Genomic DNA, 18,518 nt, shown 5'->3' with positions numbered 1-18,518 from the left:
ACAGTGAACCTGGGAGGGCCCTGTGGAGTGATGAGCAGAGGCAGCTGGTGGGGACCTGACTTCAGTGTGAAAAGTAAGCAATGTCAACTCTTTTATTTTTAATTAATTAATTTATTTTTGGCTGCGTTGGGTCTTCGTTGCTGCACATGGGTTTTCTCTAGTTGCAGCGAGCAGGGGCTACTCTTCGTTGCGGTGTGCGGGCTTCTCATTGAGGTGGCTTCTCTTGTTGCGGCGTGTGGGCTTCAGTAGTTGTGGCTCGAGGGCTCTAGAGTGCAGGCTCAGTAGCTGTGGCGCACAGGCTTAGTTGCTCCGCGGCATGTGGGCTCTTCCCAGACCAGGGCTCGAACCCGTGTCCCCTGCATTGGCAGGCGGATTCCCAACCACTGTACTACCAGGGAAGTCCCAGCAATGTCAACTCTTGATGGTCCACGCAGTGTCAGTCAAATGTCCACGTTTTAGAAATTAAAAGTGCCATATAGAGCAAGATTCACCATCTTTTTCATCGTATTTCTTATTCCTTGTTTGGGTCTAGTTCCGTGTAAGAAAAAAGAAACCCTCCTGGAATCTGAGATTTTCCAATTTGACTTTTGTCCTCTGAAATACTAGCGAAAGTTTTGACATTCTAACTTCCCCCCAAAATTCTTTGGGGTGAACGTTGCCTCTCTGCCCAGCAAAAGATTGCTTTTGGAAGTGCTGATGGAAAACGAATCGGACGTGGTGCCGTGTGTGGTTGGTTTACTTTATAAACACCGGGACAAAGCATTTTGCAATCAAAGTTGGAGCGTGGTATGGAGGTGCAACCCGTGTTGGGGCTCAGTCCCTCCTTGTAGCCAGACTGCAGGAGACAGAAGACACGGAGCAGGGGGCTGGCTGGCACTTCTGTGATAGCCTTTTAGAAGGAGTTGCCAGCAGGCTTACTCAAAATTCTTTGGCCTCAGATACTGGTCTCAGTCTTAGTTCTCTGATGGAAAGCTGGAAGGCAAGAGTTTGTCAGTTCCTTTGCATTCTGGAAAAAAAAATCAAATCTAAAAATATACGTGATGGATCAATTTTTAAGATTGTGACTCAAACCAAAAATTTTAGAGTTTGGATAGGTAGTGATTTTAAATGAACAGGGATCTAGTCTTTATTTTTAAGAATCAATGGGAAGTTGATTATGACGATCTCAATGTTGAATGAGTCCTGCATTTATTCATAGTAGATGCCAGCCTTTCCCTTTCTTACTGCTCTTTTATTTCCAGCCCCTTCCCTTTTTATCATTCTTTTGCTTCTTCAACAAGGATTCTTTGAGAGTGAGCCTTTGTGAGAATCTTGCCCGTGGAGTTTCTTCTCATGACTTTTTTCTTCTTTCATTTTGATCACTAGTGACACCGCAAACTCCAAAGGATCTAGAGGGAACTCTGGGGGGAGAAAATATGGCTTATAGAATTCTAACTAGTGAAAACTCTGAAACTGCCCAGGGCTTGCCTGAAGCGGAATAGTTTCCATAAACTTCTAAAACTCCTCTATTCTGAGACTCAGGGTATAGGAGTTTGAGGCTGTTTTCAGGATCATTCAGCCCCATTCACTTACTTCACAGACGATGCCCTTACGATCCAGAGATGCTAAGTCATCTCTGTAAGGTCACACCTCAATTCAAGAGCTATTTCTGTCATCAAATTTGGAATACACTTTAAAAGCCTACATTATCCAGCCATTTCTCCACGCCACTCATTCACCCCAGAAATGTTTATGGACCGTGCTCTCCATGCCCTGCCTTGGAATAAACAAACATGAATAACAGAGTCTGTCTCTCCAGCAAGGTCCTGGCCCAGGGCAGGAGACACATGGCCTGAGAGAGACATAGCACAGCAGGGGTGTCCCAAATGCAACGGGAGCCCAGGAAAGAGCACCCCAACTCTGCCCGGGGAGTCAGGGAGAGCATCACATAGGAAGTGACTTTTGAGCTTTGGGAGTATGAGAACATGGGAAGAGCACATGCAAAGGACCAAAAGGATGGCACGTTTGGGGAATGGTAGCAAGTTCAGGGGCAGCTATGCGGGAGGACCTTTTGGGCAAACAGAGAGCTGGTGGTGCTGGAGAAATTGATTGAGTTCTGGCCACGAAGGACCTTAAGTGATGAGCTAAGAAGTGTGGTCTCTTTCCACTGCAGTCAGGCACCGTGTGGTCCCTGGGGTTCTCGTACAGGGGACAGACACTACAGAGTTCCCAGTTTGGAACCTAGAGGTCAAGGCTGCCCCTGGTGGTCACTCCCTTGTATTATTTGAATAGATATTTTCTTCCCTGACTAGACTATTCTCCTTTGAAGCAGGAACCAAGTCTTTATTTTTGTGGTCCTGTAGCTTTGCTGTTTATTCAAAGTGGGGTCCAGAAGATCAGTATTACCTGGGGCTTGCTAGCAATGTAGAATTCCAGGCCCTTGGGTTTGAACCAACTCTTCTGGTGATTTCTATGCACATTAAAGTTTGACAAACCCTATCCTCCAAAACTGCTTTGTGCACGAAGTTCATAAATATTTGTTGAATCAGATGTCATTGGAAAAATCTCTCTTAATGACAATTGGATTGTTTAAAAATATTTACTCTTTCAAGTAGCCTAATGGATTAAACCCCAGGAAAAGTTGCAGGAGGATATATTTGTTCGATTCTCCAATCCCACAAAGCTTAAGGAGGTCTGTGCCCTGAAGGATGCCTTATTGGGATGACAGGGAGGAGTCCACCATGGGTGACCTGCTCAAGCTAAATCCTGTGTTGGTGACAGACTCAAAGCAAGCAGAGCTGGAGGAGACGGTGCCTTGAGGGAGGGGGTGGCCTCATGTTCCTGATGGTCCTTGTCTCTAGAACGAATACTTGCACGTGAGTGGCCTGCGGAGATTTGTGGAAGAGGAGATAGAGCTGCTGGAGAAGGCCATCGACCAGTGCTTTGCCCACATAGTGCAGCCTCTGCAAGAAGGGGTCCGAAGTGCCAGGAGTTCCTACCGACAGATCCTTGGGGCGTGCCTGGTGGTGAGTGACCCTCTAAAAAGAAAAACCGTGATGTTCGGTGAGACCTGCCTGATTCTCCACCTTTTTTCACTATCCCATTGCTTTTAAAAGAAATAAAGAGCTAGAAGAAATTAGGAGAGAGTGAAAATTGCACACAAGAAAGCATATTGAGTGAATTGTTTGTGCATTGTGAGGACGCAGGGAAGGGTACATGTGCAGCAGAAAGAATTGGAATTTAGGATCCGAGGGTCTTGTTTTGAACGCCAGCCCCACCAAACATCCTCTCTGTAGGCCTGGGCAAGGCCCTAAACCCACTTAAGCCTGTTGGGATTTTTCTTCTATAAAATGGGGATGGTAAACACTTGCCCAATCTATTTCACAGGGCTGATGTAAGTATCAATTAGATACACAGTAAGAAAGCACCCTATAATCTCTCACTTGGCACACAAATTGTTGTTTTATCTTTTAATTATTCAATAGTTATATGGGGTTTCTAAGGGATGAGACATAAGAAATGTGTGTGGTTGTTTAAGCTATGAAGTTTGGGGTAATTTGTTTCATAGCGATAGGTAACGAAGTGACCCTGGAGAGAACTGTTTCTATACGATGGTGGAAGATCCCAGATCACAAAAGGTGAATGAGTGGGTGGGTGCTGAGAAGGTGAAGGCACGAGGTGGGGACCAGTCCTCTGAGACAATGTGCTTGTGGAGGAAGGAGTAGCATCAGGCACCTTCAGGCTGTCACCAGGGCTTCATCCGAGGAACCGTCCCCTCTCTTCTCAGCCCTTCAATGGCTTCTTTACTCTGTGACTATGGGCACAACCCAGGGTGTTCCTATTTGATAAGCAACTTGCCTTTGCGATCAGATATTTGGGCAGACATGTATATACTAACATCATATCTTTAGGTAACGATAGCCTAAATGTCTAATCATACGAGAATGGTAAAGTGAATTATGATACATCCATATGACATTACGTGGTTATTCAAATAATTTTTTGGAAGTATTTACAGTGAATTCAGGAAATGCTCATGTTATAATATTAAGCAAAAATGGCAGAATATTAAAATAGAGATAGATGATAGATAGATTGATATGGGAAGATAGATATGCATAGATAGATAGAGATAGTATGATACCAGTTGTACCATGCTACATGACCATTCACTTAAAACATATTCCCTTAAAACATATATCATTGATTAATGATCACAGAGGCCTCTACTGAAATTTCAGTCAGTGCAAATGTATTTTTTATTCTCTTTACTGAGGATCAATCACCATGTGGCTAAAATTTGTCAAGTCTCTTATAGCTCTAGCTTCATATTATTTTTTTCTTCCGATGTGTGAGTTTAAGTCTCTGGGAGAAAATATTACAAAGATACACACATCAAGTTACATTTTATCAAATATTTCATAAAAAGTGTAAAACATCGAGGCTGTGCTTGGAAAACCTAAAACACATACTCGCGGTAGAGTCAGAGCACATTTTCATTTAATAACTGCTCATTTGGCACATACTTATCAAGCATGACCTATACCAGGACCAGATGGTGAGGACATCACGATGGATGAAACATTGGGCCTCATCTTAGCCAGCTGATGGTCCAGTTTAGCAGCCTGATGAGTAAAGACACAAATGCAAAGCTGTATGTAAGCAGAGAGCAGAGGATGCTTTGGGAACCCAGGGCAGGGACACCCGCCAACTTGAGGTGTGACTGCTGTCCTCTCTGTGTAGCTTAATAATACATTGAAAGATCATGTCTCTACTCTTCCCTGTGATTCTTGGTAATGGTGTTTGGCCAAAGGCAGTGCAACTCTGATCCCGTGAATTCTAGGTAACACCTACTAACTCCACTGTCTTATTGTTTAATTATCCAGAGGAGTAGAGGAAACCAGGGTTTTCACCAGACTCTGAAAGCGGTTTGCCTGAAAAATGGTATCTACGCCTCCAGGACTCTTGGGAGAATAGATCTGAACGAAGCCATCACGCAGCCCATCTATGAACAAATTGATCCCGTGTTTGGAGGCATTTTTAGGTAAAGGATCCTTCACTTGGCTCCTCTGTGAACAAACATCCGAAGAACGCTCATCTTTAAGAATTTGTACTTTGGATCTGGAAGGGTCCAGAGTAGCTTGCAACTTGAGGAGGAAAACTTAGTCTTTGGCAAAACACAAAAGCCTTAGTTTGGTTTAGTTAAAAATTTCCCGTGGTGACCTGGAGTGCAGCTGGAGATGCTGCTTTCAGATTAATATTATGATTCCCATTATTTTTCAAATATCTCCTACATGCACCGGGGATCCATTTTCTTATAGATCTGAGCCCAGGACAGGGGTATTTTGGTTGGAGAGTGTGGAGTTAAGGAAACACACGGCCTTCGTAAATTTCCCTGAATGAGAAAAGGAAAAGTGGCTCACAATGACTCTGCTTGCTTTTGACACACAGCGTGCTCACACATGGTGTGGGGTGGGGGGCTTGAACCTTCACAGCGCCCCGTCCTTCCCTTCTTCCTTGACCTCCAATCCTTTTCTCCATCCACAGAAACAGTCTCTCCTAATCCCCAGCCTGTCCCCAGTCTCCCTCCTTTGCCCCTGGCATTTCACCTGGCCTACCACCCTCTCCTGTTTGAGCCATTCTACCTTTGCTCGATTCTTACTCAGTGCCTCCACCCCCGTGCCCCCAACCTTCCTTTAAATTTGTTTGGAATCCTGCTATTCTACCTACGCTCACCCACCCCTGTTTACACATCTGTAGGGTAAACTCCAAATTCCTTGGAACGGCCTTCAAGACAATCCACCTGCTTCCAACTGGCCTTTCCCATCTCTCCCCACCCCCCTGTCAGTGTCAACCCCTGGCTTTAACCAGCCTGAGGGCAGCAAAGAGCAACTGATATGTACCAGGAACTTGTGCTAAGCACTTGGCAGGCATCCTGTCGTCACACCCTCCCCATAACCCTCTGAAGTGGCTCTGGTCTTCTTACAAGTGAACACACTGCCATTCGGAGGAATCATATAGTTTTCCCAGGGTCACTCGGCTCATAAGTAGAGAGCTAGGACTTCAAGCCTCTGCCCTCTCCTCTACTCACCTGATGCTTTTTATTCCTGGGATGTCCTGAAACCTAGTTCACTATGTCGTCCCTGTGGAGAACGCCTCCTCCTTCTTTTCACATCCCTAAATCTTACCCATCTTTTAAGGTGTAGTTCGTCCCACCCTTTCAAGTGGGAACACCTGGGCAGCAGAAAGACTATGAGTTTTGAGGTTAAACAGATCAGTGCCCAAGGTCTGGCCCTGCTACTCACTAGCTGTGCGACTTTGAACACATTAGCTACTGTCTCTGAGCCTCAGCTTTCTCATCTGTAAAATGGACATCATTGCACGGACTTCATTATGGGAATTTTATAACTGTTAGATCTCGTCCTCCTTCTCTTAAAAATGATTAAAAGAATACCAGCTAGTTTCCTCTTTGTTTTAACCCCACAATAGCCACCGTTGTCTCTTAACATTTTATGGTGCTTTCCCCTGTAGGTCTGGGAAGCCCACTGATGGTTCAGCTCTGATGCCCCACATAGATGCTTTTAAGCACTCTCTGCAGGAGAAGATGACGGAAATTGGGATAAGAAATGGCTGGAAATATGATAGCTATAAAAAGCGTTTCCTGATCCAGGAGGTAAGATCCTTATAAAGTGAAGAGGGCAGCGAGAGTGGGGTAGTGGTTTTCTTCCCAGCAGGATTTTGGAGGTTGCCTGTCTTTTCCCACTTGTTTCCCTGGAGTGTCCAGGGTCTGGGTGGACCTTATAGCAGGCACTGTGGGATACAGAACATAGTGGGATGGGGCAAAGAGAAGCGGTCCTGAGTCTGCTACAGACGTAGCAAGCTTTGTCCCACTGAGAAGCAAGCAACAGTAAATGCTGAGATTGTCAAGTAGACCCAGTTCCCAAGAAGACTCTTCAAAGAATCCTTAGAAGTATAAACATTTGAATCCACTGGTAACATTCTCACTGACTTCTTTATCATTTTTGCCAGTATCATGAAGTATTATCCACAGCGGTGAAGTTTAAAGAAGTGTCTTTCTTTGCAGATCATTTTTTAGTTTTGAGTCCTCAAGACTCTTGTCTGTGACTCATTTTCTTAGTCCAGGCTGTCTTAGTCTGTTTGGGCTGCTGTAACAAACACCATAGACCGGGCAGCTTATAAACAGCAGAAATTTATTTCTCACAGTTCTGGAAGCTGGAAGTATAAGATCGAGGCGCAGGCAGATTTGGTGTCTGGTTGGGCCTGCTTCCTGGTTCACGGGTGGCCATCTTTTTGCTGTGCGCTTACATGGCCGACGGGGCAGAGGAGCTCTCTGGGGTCTTGTCTATAAGGGGAATCATCCCAATTGGGAGGGCTCCCTCCTTAAGACCTAATCACCTCCAAAGGCCCCACCTCCTAATGCCATCACATTGGGGTGTAAGATTTCAACATAAGAATCTGGGGGAACATGACTATTCCGTCCACAGCACAGGCCCAGCCCAAGTTACAGGGTAACACTAGAGAAATTGCCTGTGCCTCCCCCGCCCTCCCCCAAATGCCCCATCCCAGCAGCTTGCACGCACCCGAGTTCAACTCTACAAATAGTTACCGAGTCTTCTGAGGTGCCCGGCACTGTGGGAAGCACTTGGGGAAATAAAAATGCTTCAGATAAAAGTTCCTGCTTGTGAGGAGTTCACAGTGGCGGAGACGTGTGAACAGCCAACGATAATACAGGGCAGAGGAGGCGGTGGCCGTACACGGGAACCCCTGCCCTGCTTCTATTAAGGGATTGTCACAAATGGCTTTTGGTTAACGTGGATTCTCAGATAAGCGCCATCCTGGGAGGCCTGGAGGGACACATCCTCAGAAAGAAGAGGAGGATTTATGAGTCTCTCAGCACCTCTGTTCAGAACGACCTGAAGCCCTGTTACGAAGGTGGGCCCCCGAGAGTAACTTTTCCGCCTCCTCCGGGGTCTGTCGGCTCTTTCCTTGTCTGCTGCTTGCCCTTCAAAGTATTTGTCCTCCTGTGTCCTAAGTCCCCATAGCACTCTTGGTCTACAAATTAAAACCAAACAATTGCAAGGGTGTGGGGAGAGGTCAGCCATGAACCATTTCCGTCTGTGTGTTTCTAGTTCTTTCTGTCCAGCCTTTATCTAGACACCTGGCTTCTCCTCTCCGTGCTGCATCTCAGCTAATTAAACGATAAAATCCATTATCCAATTCTCATTCTTATTTTCTTTAAATATTTGTAAACTCACTTTCCAGCTTTTTCTTGGTTTGGTGGTCCCACTGTTTTTTTTTTCTGGGGTGGGTGGGTGAGTTTGGAATTTTGGAAGCTTCTGCTTAATTCACTCATTAGATTTTCAACATGAAAATGATCTAAATATTGAGTTAGTGTTTTGTATCATGTTATTCTATTTCCATGGTGTAGAAAATGGTGCTACATGTATGAATATATATGTGTATGTATGTAGGTATGTATATGTGTGTGTGTGTGTGTATAGTTTGTTTGCTTGTCTTTCTTTTTTTTTAAAATGTGCTTTTTAAATTTTTTAATTTACTTTTTATTTTTATTTTTTAAATAAATTTATTTATTTATTTATTTTTGGCTGCATTGGGTCTTCGTTGCTGCGCGCGGGCTTTCTCTAATTGCGGCGAGCAGGGGCTACTCTTCATTGTGGTGCATGGGCTTCTCATGGCAGTGGTTTCTTTTGTTGCGGAGCATGGGCTCTAGGCGTGCGGGCTTCAGTAGTTGTGGCTTGCGGGCTCTAGAGTGCAGGCTCAGTAGTTGTGGTGCACGGGCTTAGTTGCTCTGCAGCATGTGGGATCTTCCTGGACCAGGGCTCGAACCCGTGTCCCCTGCATTGGCAGGCAGATTCTTAACCACTGTGCCACCAGGGAAGTCCCTGTTTGCTTGTCTGTCTTTCTGATGCTAAAGGTCTCTAAGCAAGTCCTTGCTGTGCTGTGACTGTGACTATCATTTTTGCCAGAGGCAGCTCAGATCACGGGCAAAAAAGCATGTGAAAGAATGAAAGATGTCCTCAGAAGAGGGCTGGACCAGCAGGTGGCCGAGGGCATGTTCGAACGGGCTCAAGAAAGGATGCAGCACCAATTTCACCACCTGAAGGTATTTGACATCTATGGTTTGAATTCCAGTCTGAAAGAGGCTCCTGGGGGAGCACAGGAAGCAGGTACAGAAGACAGAAGAAGTTGTAGTTGTTTGGGCCCAAATAGAGCCAGGTGCCTTCTGTAGAGAGGGCCCAACCGATGGCCATGATGCTGGGGAGGAGGCCAGCCTCCACTGCCACCACATGCTGGCTCGGGCTTCTCTCTGAGGCCGTGGCTTCAGAAATGCAGCCCCTCCAGCTCTCTCCTGCCTCTTTCCTCTTTACTGAGTCATCACTAGGACAACTGTAATATCTAGAGGGGATCCTAAGCTCTTCACAAACATGAGTTCATTGAATCCCCAGCAAGTCTGTGAAGTATACTATTATTGTTCCCATTTTACAGATGAGAAAACTGAGGCAGAGAGAGGTGTATCAAGAGGTCGCACAGCTAGTAAGTTACAGAGCGGGTATTTGGGACCAGGTAACCTGGCTCCAGCAATAGCATAATCTTAAGACAGATTTTTTTTTAAATGAGGGAAAATGACTTGTCTACATAAAATACCAATAGATAAATACCAGTCAACTATTATAGGTCAGTCCGTTACAGTCCCTGGCATAGATTTAGGTGTGACGCTGTGTATCTCAGAAGACAGTTCCTAACAGTTTCCTCAAACCTAAGTGCTTCTGTCAAGTACGCTTGGACGATCTTATCCCAGCCCTGGGTCTCTTAGCTTGCCAACCCCTCCCCAAGTAATATAAATTCTTTGTTTTAGCCCAAGGTACTGCTGGCTGCCCCCCCACCCAGGCCCCAAGCCAATAGGGTTTCCAAATTCATGAGCCTCAGTCCAGGCTTAGCTGACTCTCTCCCAACCTCCTGAGGACCCCGGCTCCTTGCTATTTCCGTCCACCTCTGAACCAGCCTGCTTCCTGAAACCTGCTTCTGCACAATCTCCTCTCCCCGCATCACCACGGTTTTGGAAAGTACCTTTCTCCACAATACAAGGCATGTAATATCTCTTGGACCAGGCTAAGAGGTATCTCATTTACCAGGCGCGGTTTAGTTTCCATCATTTAACATATTACCACCGACTACAAATACTTGCAGAAAATTTGCCAAACTCTACAGCTGCCAATCCCCACTGAATGTATAAAAACTGGCCCTTAAGGTGCCCAAGAAAACAATTCCTCTGAAAAATGATTAGCACTTTGAGCATGTACAAATGTATCTTAAATGACAGCAATGCAGGAAGGTGAAACTGGGCAAGACCACAGAGGGTTCCCATTCTCTGATCTCACAAACAAGGAAGCTGAGGCCAAGGGCCTGAGGTACTAGAACAAGGTTCACAGATGCAGCCGAGATTAGAGCTTTGGGTTCCCGGCCTGGTGCATTGAAGAAAAGACCATAAGACTTGGAGTCAGGAGATGCAGGTTCAAAACTAGGCTCTGTCAGGCTAGTGGAGAGTCCAGTGTTTTTCAAAGGGAGGCAAGAGATGCTTAGAAGAGGAAAACTGGTTTTAGTTGATAGAACGACTGAGAGTAGCAAGAAGACATTTCTCAGGTAATTGGAAAGTTATATATTAATGGTGTATTATGAAAAGCAGGAGGTCTACAAACATTTACACAGTGACTAAATGCATGATAGGACAATGGGACGGTGACCCTCGCTTTGCCTCTTTTTCTGTCTCTGCGGTGGCTGTTCTCCCCACACCATGCCTCTGTGCGTCCTCATTACTCCTGATTCGGTCATTCAGCATCAGAGGTACAATTTCCATGAGTCTAGGAAAGGAGATACAAAGGCAGGCGGGACCCCTCAGAAATGCTGTCCTGATGACTCTGGTCACCCAGGGTATTCTCAAGTGGTCCACCCTTGGACCTGACTTTGAAAAATTTGCCAAAAGGCGAACTTTGAAAAAGTTGCCGAAAGGCAACCCCAGTTGCTAACACTCTCTGGCTGGGGGATTGGGTGGGGTCCCTTTCATGAGATTCCTTTCCCTTAGGCTGTGCCCTCCTAACAGAATGACCGTCCTTTGTCGTGTAGAATGGAATCACGGAGAAGGTGAAGGGCAGCATCACCACCATGGTGACCCTTGCTTCGTCCCAGGGCGATGGGCTCCACAAGGAGCTAGCAGGTAAATACAGACGACCTTTGCATAAAGGGTGATGATGCCGACAGCCCTACCCCCCAAACTGTGGTTGCTCTTTGCTGGATTTAAAGAAATTAAGTTAGGAAGAATTTCGAGGGCAAGGGATGGAGATGATGAGGACAATTATGACTGCCCCCTCCTTTGCTGAGCACCCAGCTGAGACCAAGCATTATATTCGGGTTTTGTGTACAGTGTCTCACCACATTCTTACATTCACCTTCAGGGGCAGGCATTCTTGCTCCATTTTGCAGGTGCAGAAACAGAAACTTGGATAATGTGCCGAGGATCCATAGCTGGAAAGTGGCAAATTCAAATCCATACCTCTGTCCTGGTGTCTCCATAAACCCATTCTTTTAGATTGATATCTTCCCATGAGAAGCCTCGTTTTCTGGTTGTGGTGGAGAAGGTTTGTTTTCATCCACCAGGAAGCTGGGGATGCAGCACCAGGGTGCGTGTGGTACAGGCAGCCATCTCCCCTTCACACCATGGGCTCCATCAGGTGCCCTGGTGTAAACTGGAAAGTGTAAGCTGGTGCAAACAGCAACTGGGCAATTTCTAGCAAAATTTAAAATGTGCACATCCTTTGGCCCAGCAATCCTTCTTCTAGGCATTTATCCTCTGATATCCTCATACATGGCAGAGTGGCATGTGCACAAGGTTATTCAGGGCAGCATTGTTCATGGTGTCAAGACCTCAAAGATCCATCCATAGACTTAGGGGTCGTGACGGTTAAGCTCACTTAGCTACACCAGTAGTAGAGGACCTTGCAACTGGTTAAAAAAAAAAAGCAGCTTTATATGTAGCTGTAAGAAACAAGCTCCAAGATATATTGTAAAGTAAAAAAAAAAAAAAAAAAAAGCATGTAATGTGTTGCCATTTGTGAGAGAAAAAAAAGGAAAAGCACATGTACGTGTTTGTATATGCAGAAAAATCTCCATGGGGTACACAGGAACTGGTCACACTGGTTGCCTCTAAGGAGGGGAACTGGAGCCTGGAGAATGGGGAGGGCGGAGACTCGCTTTGCACTGGGTCTTTTAGGTTTTAAACTGTGTGCACAGTTGCCTGCTTGGAAAAAAAAAGAGCTGCTGCCTTTGGTGAGTCCATCAGGGTGAAAGTGGTCAGAGCTATTTCCAAAGAAAAAGCCACAATTTCCGCTTCTAAAGATCTGTCCTGCACTTACGTATTTCTTTGGAAATCATCGTTCTCTCCCAATTCTGGCTGGTGAGACGGCCGTCTAACCTGTTCCTAATGGTCTCCGGGAAGGAGATACGATACCCTTGCACTGCAGTTTATCGGTCTTTCCCTTGACCATCTGTCTTGAACCTGTTTTAAGATTAGAGTCACCCAATCGTGTCTTCTTTTAAGAACCCCCCTTCGAAGTGGTCAAAGGTCTTCCGACTCTCCAGGTCTCACAGACAGAAAATGTTCCCCTGAGTTTGATGTAAATTACTCTTGCCACAATTTAAGACCGTCTCCTTTTCTTCCCATTACCAGTGAATATACACTATGTAGGGAGTACTGTACCAGGTACCAAAGAGGTCTGAAACAGTGCCTGCTCTGAGTCTTAGATGGTTGTTAAGACAAGATGTGCAAGACTGTAAATCACAATAGCAGATCATATGCATTCACTCCACAAGAAACCACAGCCCCCTCCTAGGCGCTGGGCAGTGTCCTAGGTACTGAGGATACAGCAGTGACCAATACAGACAAAAATCTCTGCCTTCATGGAGCTTACAGCCCAGAGGGCAGAAGGTAGGCAGGAAGCAGAATAAATAAAGTGTGTGGCAAGCCAAAGGGCGATACATGCTATGGAGAAAAATAAAGCAGGGAAGGAGAGAGAGAGGTCCCGGAGGAGGGGCCAGGGTGGCCAGGGAAGGTCTCACTGGAAATGTGACATGTAAACAAAAACCTGAGGGAGGGGATGCACTTGGGCACCAGACTGTTATTCCCACAGTGCAGAAGACAGTGGTTATTTATGGCTGGGACACTGGGGTAGCTTCAAGTAAGCTGGGCCCTAGAATGGAGCCTGGAAGGATAAATACGATTTAAGAGGCAGTGAGGAAATGGGAGACCTTCTAGACTCAGGAGAAAGACAAATAGACTCAGGGTTCAGACTCCCTGCTTGGTCAAGGTCTTGGCTCCCATCACTGGCCAGCTCAGGGTGGGTGAGTCTGAGTCATGATGTGGGGCATATGGAGCCAAGGGCGATTGGAGAGGCTTTCAGGAGCAATGCCAGAGCCAACCCCAAGGTCAGTCTGAAGTGTCCCTTCAAAGAGGACTGTGTCAGGGTTCTCCAGAGAAACAGACCCAATAGAATGTATACGTATGTCCATATATATATATAGAAAGAGATCATTTTAAGGGATTGGCTCATGCAACTATGGCAGTTTTGTGCATCCAAAATCTGATAAGGGAGGCCAGCAGGCTGGAGATACAAGAAGGACTTGCAGTTCAAGTCCAAAAGCAGTCTGCTGGAGAACCAGGAAGAGCTGACATTGCAGATGAAGTCTGAAAGCAGTCTGCTGGAGAATTCCCTCTTGCTCAGGGGAGACCAGCCTTTTGTTTTAGTCAGACCTTCATCTGATTAGATGAGGCCCACCCACATTGTGGAGGGCAATCTGCTTTACTCAGAGTCCACTGATTTAACTGTAAAGCTCATCCAAAAATATACTGACAGAAACATCCAGAATAATGTTTGACCAAATATCTGGGCACCACAGCTCAGACCAGCGGACACATAAAATTAACCATCAAAGGGATACCATTTGATTGCAGATCATGGGCTAAAAACCTGAGATGCCAAAAATAAGAGCAAATTCACTTAGAACGGGGACAGCTGTGGGGAGAGAGATCAGAGAAGGAGAGAGATGCCTGGAAAAGACTTGGGGGAGGTTTTGTGTGGGGTGTGCTTTGTATCTCCTTCCACTGAGCACTTATGAGGCCTTTGTAAAGACTCAGTGATTTCCCAGACCTTTTTTATGGGTAGGTTTGTGTTTATTTTCAAGGTGCCCCCTATGCTGAGATAAGCCTTAAGGTAAGAGCAAGAATGCCTGGTTTGATCAATCTATTTGTAACACATATTGACTGGACTGTCTGATCTCTAAGCTCCATTCTCAAGCTCACATCCTGGGACAGGTGACCGAGGTCAGAACAGGATTCTCGGGGGATTTGTTTTCTGGGGACGTTTCTGAAAAGGACTAACTCCTAATGCTTGCTTTCTGCTCTTCTGTAGATGTCAAAAGTGAATACAAGGAGCTGGAGAAGCTGCACAGGAGCCTGAGGGAGGTTGCTGAGAATGCACTGCTGCGTAGGGGCATGCAAGATTTCCTTCTGAGAATGTCCCCCAGCAAATCTGGCCCCCCCAAAACATAGATTTAATTCTTGGGGCTTAGCACCATGGAGTACAAACCTGGAGGCAAAAAATCAGATTTACTACTGTTTGTTAAAACCTAATAAAGAACACCTCCCAACTTTGGGGGCTTTATAGACAACTCCGTGTATTGTTACTTCTGTCATAAGCTGAGTACAGAGCAACATCATTTCATTTTTCTACTATTGCCAGAAAGAGTCATCTTGAAACCCTCACGAAGGTCTAAAGCTCTAGGGACAAGAAACTTGTGCTTTACTGGAGAAAAATATCTAAACAGCGAAACACTTATATGTGGAATCTAAAATATGATACAAATGAACTTATTTATGAAACAGAAACAGACTCACAGACATAGAAAACAGACTTATGGTTACCGCAGTGGAAATGGGGTGGGGAGGGATACATTAGGAGTTTGAGATTAGCAGGTACAAAGTACTATATGTAAAAAGGATAAACAACAAGGTCCTACTGTATAGTACAGGGAGCTATATTCAATATCTTATAATAAACTATAATGGAAAGAATATGAAAAAGAATATATATATATATATATATATATATAACTGAATTGCTTTACTGTACACCAGAAACTAACAAAACATTGTAAATCAACTATAGTTTAATAAAAAGCAAAAACCAAAAATAAACATTGAAAAACTTAAATATTGTGGGAAAAAAATTGCAAAATAAAGCTTTAGGGACCCAATTCTATTTGCCATTTTAATACTGATGAGACTTTTGGTTAAGGAGGTAACATTGTGCCATGGAAACAACATGGGTTGTTCTGTGGGTTGAGAGCCAGACAGATAAGAGACCTGGCTTTACCACTTCTCAGGATTGTTATCTAAAATGAGCACTTCTCAAACATTTTGATCTCAGGACCCCACTCTTAAAAATTATTGAGAACTTTAAAGAGGTTTTTGATGTGGGTTATATCGGTTGGTATATACTGTACTCAAAATTAAAACCAAGAAAAATTGTAAATAATTATTTACTAATTCATTTTAAAATGACAATAATAAACCTACTACATGCTTTCATAAATAACATTTTTATGAAAAAAAACTTCAAAAAATTTAGTGAAGAAGACTGACATTATTTTACACTTTTACAAATCTCTTTATTCTCTGGCTTAATAGAAGACAGCTGGATTCCCTTATCTGTCTCTGCATTCAATCTGTTGCAATCTTTTTGGACAATGAATATGAAAAAAATACAGTCTCACAGATACAGAGGTGGAATACGGAAGAGTCTTTTAATAGACTCTTAGGTCATTTGTGGATATTCTTCTTTGATACTACAGTCTTGACAAGTGGTAGTTTCTTAAAGGTTAGTTGCAGTGTGGAATCTGAAATCATATTGGTGAATTTTTTTTTATATCCTGTTACATTAAAATACATTTCTATCTCATATTTTGAATGTATCTTTTACCAGTTGTGGTGTCAGCCTTTGGTCATTTTGAAAACATTCATTCACTGGGTTAAGCAGATCTTCCAAATGTTGACATTTCACTATATGATACTAAAAATCATATTTGTTGATATCTCCACCAACTTCACCAGAAAGTTTTGAAGTATTGGGAATCTGTCAAACTCGTGGTGGAAGATACAAGTTTTATAAATATCCATTTTCCCCTAAAAGCTCAGCTTATCATTGGCAACAAATACTCTCAGTTGTTTTCTTTGAAGCGATAGTTTCATTTTGTTCATTTTCGAGAGAATGTCCACCGTATAACTAAGTATGATTAACCATAGTTTGTCTGTCAAATGCCATTTCCAACAAAAATGATGTTCCATGAAAATACTGTCAAGTTCAACTCACAACTGAACCATACAAGTGCTTTTCTTTGAGGCAGTAGAAGGGCTTTAAGTGTACTCCCCATTCTGTCACATAAATTGGCATCTACTTAAGGGTCAATAATGAATAGAATTAATAATATTTCACTAAGAACATTTTAAAGTGAAACTGGCCTTTTTTTTTTTTAACTGCAAGTGCAGAATAGTGAGAAATACAATAGTTACTAGAACAGTTTGGTGGCATTGCCTTGGTTCATGCTAAGGTGCAAGTGGTTTTACTACCTTTGTTTTTAAACCTTTCATGTAAGGGTCAATATGGTAAAAAGAAAAAGGCAAAAAATGTCCTAATTCTATTATAAAAATAGTTTGACCTACCAGACCACAGAAGTATTTCAAGAACCCCTGAGAACCACTGTTTTAGACAAATCATTTAAACTCCCTCAGCTTCAGGCTATTTATCTGTAAAATATGATAACAGTAATACCTACCTTGAAACTACTAGGGGTGTCAGGAAGTTTAAAATAATGCTTTCAAGAATGCTTTTGATACACTGTACTCAAGAGTACTTGATAAATGGTTATTATTTGGGGGCAGAACAGAAGTAGCATGGTTTAATGGCTTGTTTATTGGGATACTTGGCTAATTCCAGCTCTTCCCACTACTAATATGACTTTTGACAATTCCTTAACATCTCTCAGATTTCATTTTCTCTTATACCAGATGAGGGAGATTAACTGGATGGTTTTTAAATCTTTTGCGTCTTTAAAATTCTAGGATTTTTAAATTCTTCCCTTCTTATTTTGGTGGGGTTTTTTTTTTTCCCCTGAGTAAGATAAAAAATGATTCATCCATGTAGGTGGGTCTCAGTGCTTCCTTTTCATTTTAAAATTCTAAACACATACAGTTCCATTGCAGTTTGCATAGTTTCACTTTTTATATTTCAAGTGAGGAATGTGGATGACTTCTACTTCCAGCCATGCTTGAGTAACAGGGACCAGATTTACCCTCTGGCCTTAAGCCACTAAAAAAAAAAAAAACCAAGCAAGATTTATGAAACAACGGTTTTCATGTAGGAGAAAATAATAGTGCAGGACAAGGATCCCTGCCAGAAGGGAGACAAAAAAGGTGAGCCCTACAATTGCCCATTCTGCTGCCTGAATAGAGTTTCCAGGCCACAATACAGGAAGGGAGAACCCAAACAGAGCCTCAGGTCTCCCTGAGTTGAGACAGAGTTCAGAGTTTGGCGAGTCCAAGGTGGTTAGAATTCACAGGGTGGAGTACCATGAAGAAAAGAGATGTACAGAGAGAAAGCTCCAGAGGTATGAAGCAGGTTTCCCTTGAATCTTAACTGAGTACTGACTAGCACATGCAAGTGCCAAGAAAGAAACACTGGAAAGGAGCAGGCAGAAAAATACCTAAATCTCACATCAAGCTAGGGGCAGCCTTGGTGGAAAGACCTTCATACACTGGGGTGTCAAGTAGAGTTCTCAGAAGAATATTGCCTTAATATTGGAGCCAAAATAGTCCCAGATTAAAGGTTGTTGTGCACCCACCTCACAAAGTTTAAAAACAAGCTTCAGAAGGATCAAACTGTTTTCAAATAACTGCATCCCAAAACAAAATATGAAAGCATTTAAAGGAATAAAAAATTCCAGCACCCAACAATGGAAATTTCACAAGGTATGACATCAAAACAAAAATTACCAGGTACGCAAGGAAGCAGGAAATATGACCCACAGTGAAGAGAAAAATCAGTAGAAGCAGACCCAGAAATGACACAGGTGACAGAATTAGTAGACAAGGGTATTAAAATGGCTATTAAAAATTTACTCCAAATGCTCAAGAAGATAGGATAAAACATAAACACAATGAGGAGAGAAATGAAAGAAATGAAAAAGACCCAAATTGAACTTCTCAAGATAAAAAATTCAATGTTCAGCTGGAATTAACAGCAGAATAGATGCTGTTTAAAAAAAAAAAAGATTACATTTTTAAAAAGGTAAATATGTGAGGTGATGGATGTGCTAGTTAATTAACTTGATGGGGGAAATCCTTTTACAATGTATATGTATATCAAATCATACCAAATCATCATGTTGTACTC

General features: G+C 43.5%; 1 protein-coding gene across 6 annotated transcripts in view; it reads left to right on the top strand.

Moving 5' to 3' along the window:
- NUGGC (nuclear GTPase, germinal center associated) overlaps positions 1–14,703 on the top strand; it is a 51,003-nt gene extending 36,300 nt beyond the window's left edge. For 4 of the 6 annotated variants that reach the window (XM_061199447.1, XM_061199446.1, XM_061199448.1 and 1 more), the window contains exons 14-21: positions 2,841–3,005; positions 4,866–5,023; positions 6,511–6,652; positions 7,824–7,932; positions 8,988–9,124; positions 9,508–9,555; positions 11,143–11,233; positions 14,481–14,703. In XM_061199447.1, the coding sequence (XP_061055430.1) occupies positions 2,841–3,005; positions 4,866–5,023; positions 6,511–6,652; positions 7,824–7,932; positions 8,988–9,124; positions 9,508–9,555; positions 11,143–11,233; positions 14,481–14,620 (990 nt within the window). In that variant the 3' untranslated portion in view covers positions 14,621–14,703. Of the gene's footprint in view, positions 1–2,840; positions 3,006–4,865; positions 5,024–6,510; positions 6,653–7,823; positions 7,933–8,987; positions 9,125–9,507; positions 9,556–11,101; positions 11,234–14,480 lie in introns of those variants that run through there. The other 2 variants (XM_061199450.1, XM_061199451.1) reach the window with 2 other exon arrangements.
- The last annotated feature ends 3,815 nt before the right edge of the window (positions 14,704–18,518 follow it).

This window comes from Eubalaena glacialis, chromosome 9 (assembly GCF_028564815.1).
Source record: "Eubalaena glacialis isolate mEubGla1 chromosome 9, mEubGla1.1.hap2.+ XY, whole genome shotgun sequence".
NCBI lineage: Eukaryota > Metazoa > Chordata > Mammalia > Artiodactyla > Balaenidae > Eubalaena > Eubalaena glacialis.
This window is presented reverse-complemented; position numbering and strand designations above follow the sequence as displayed.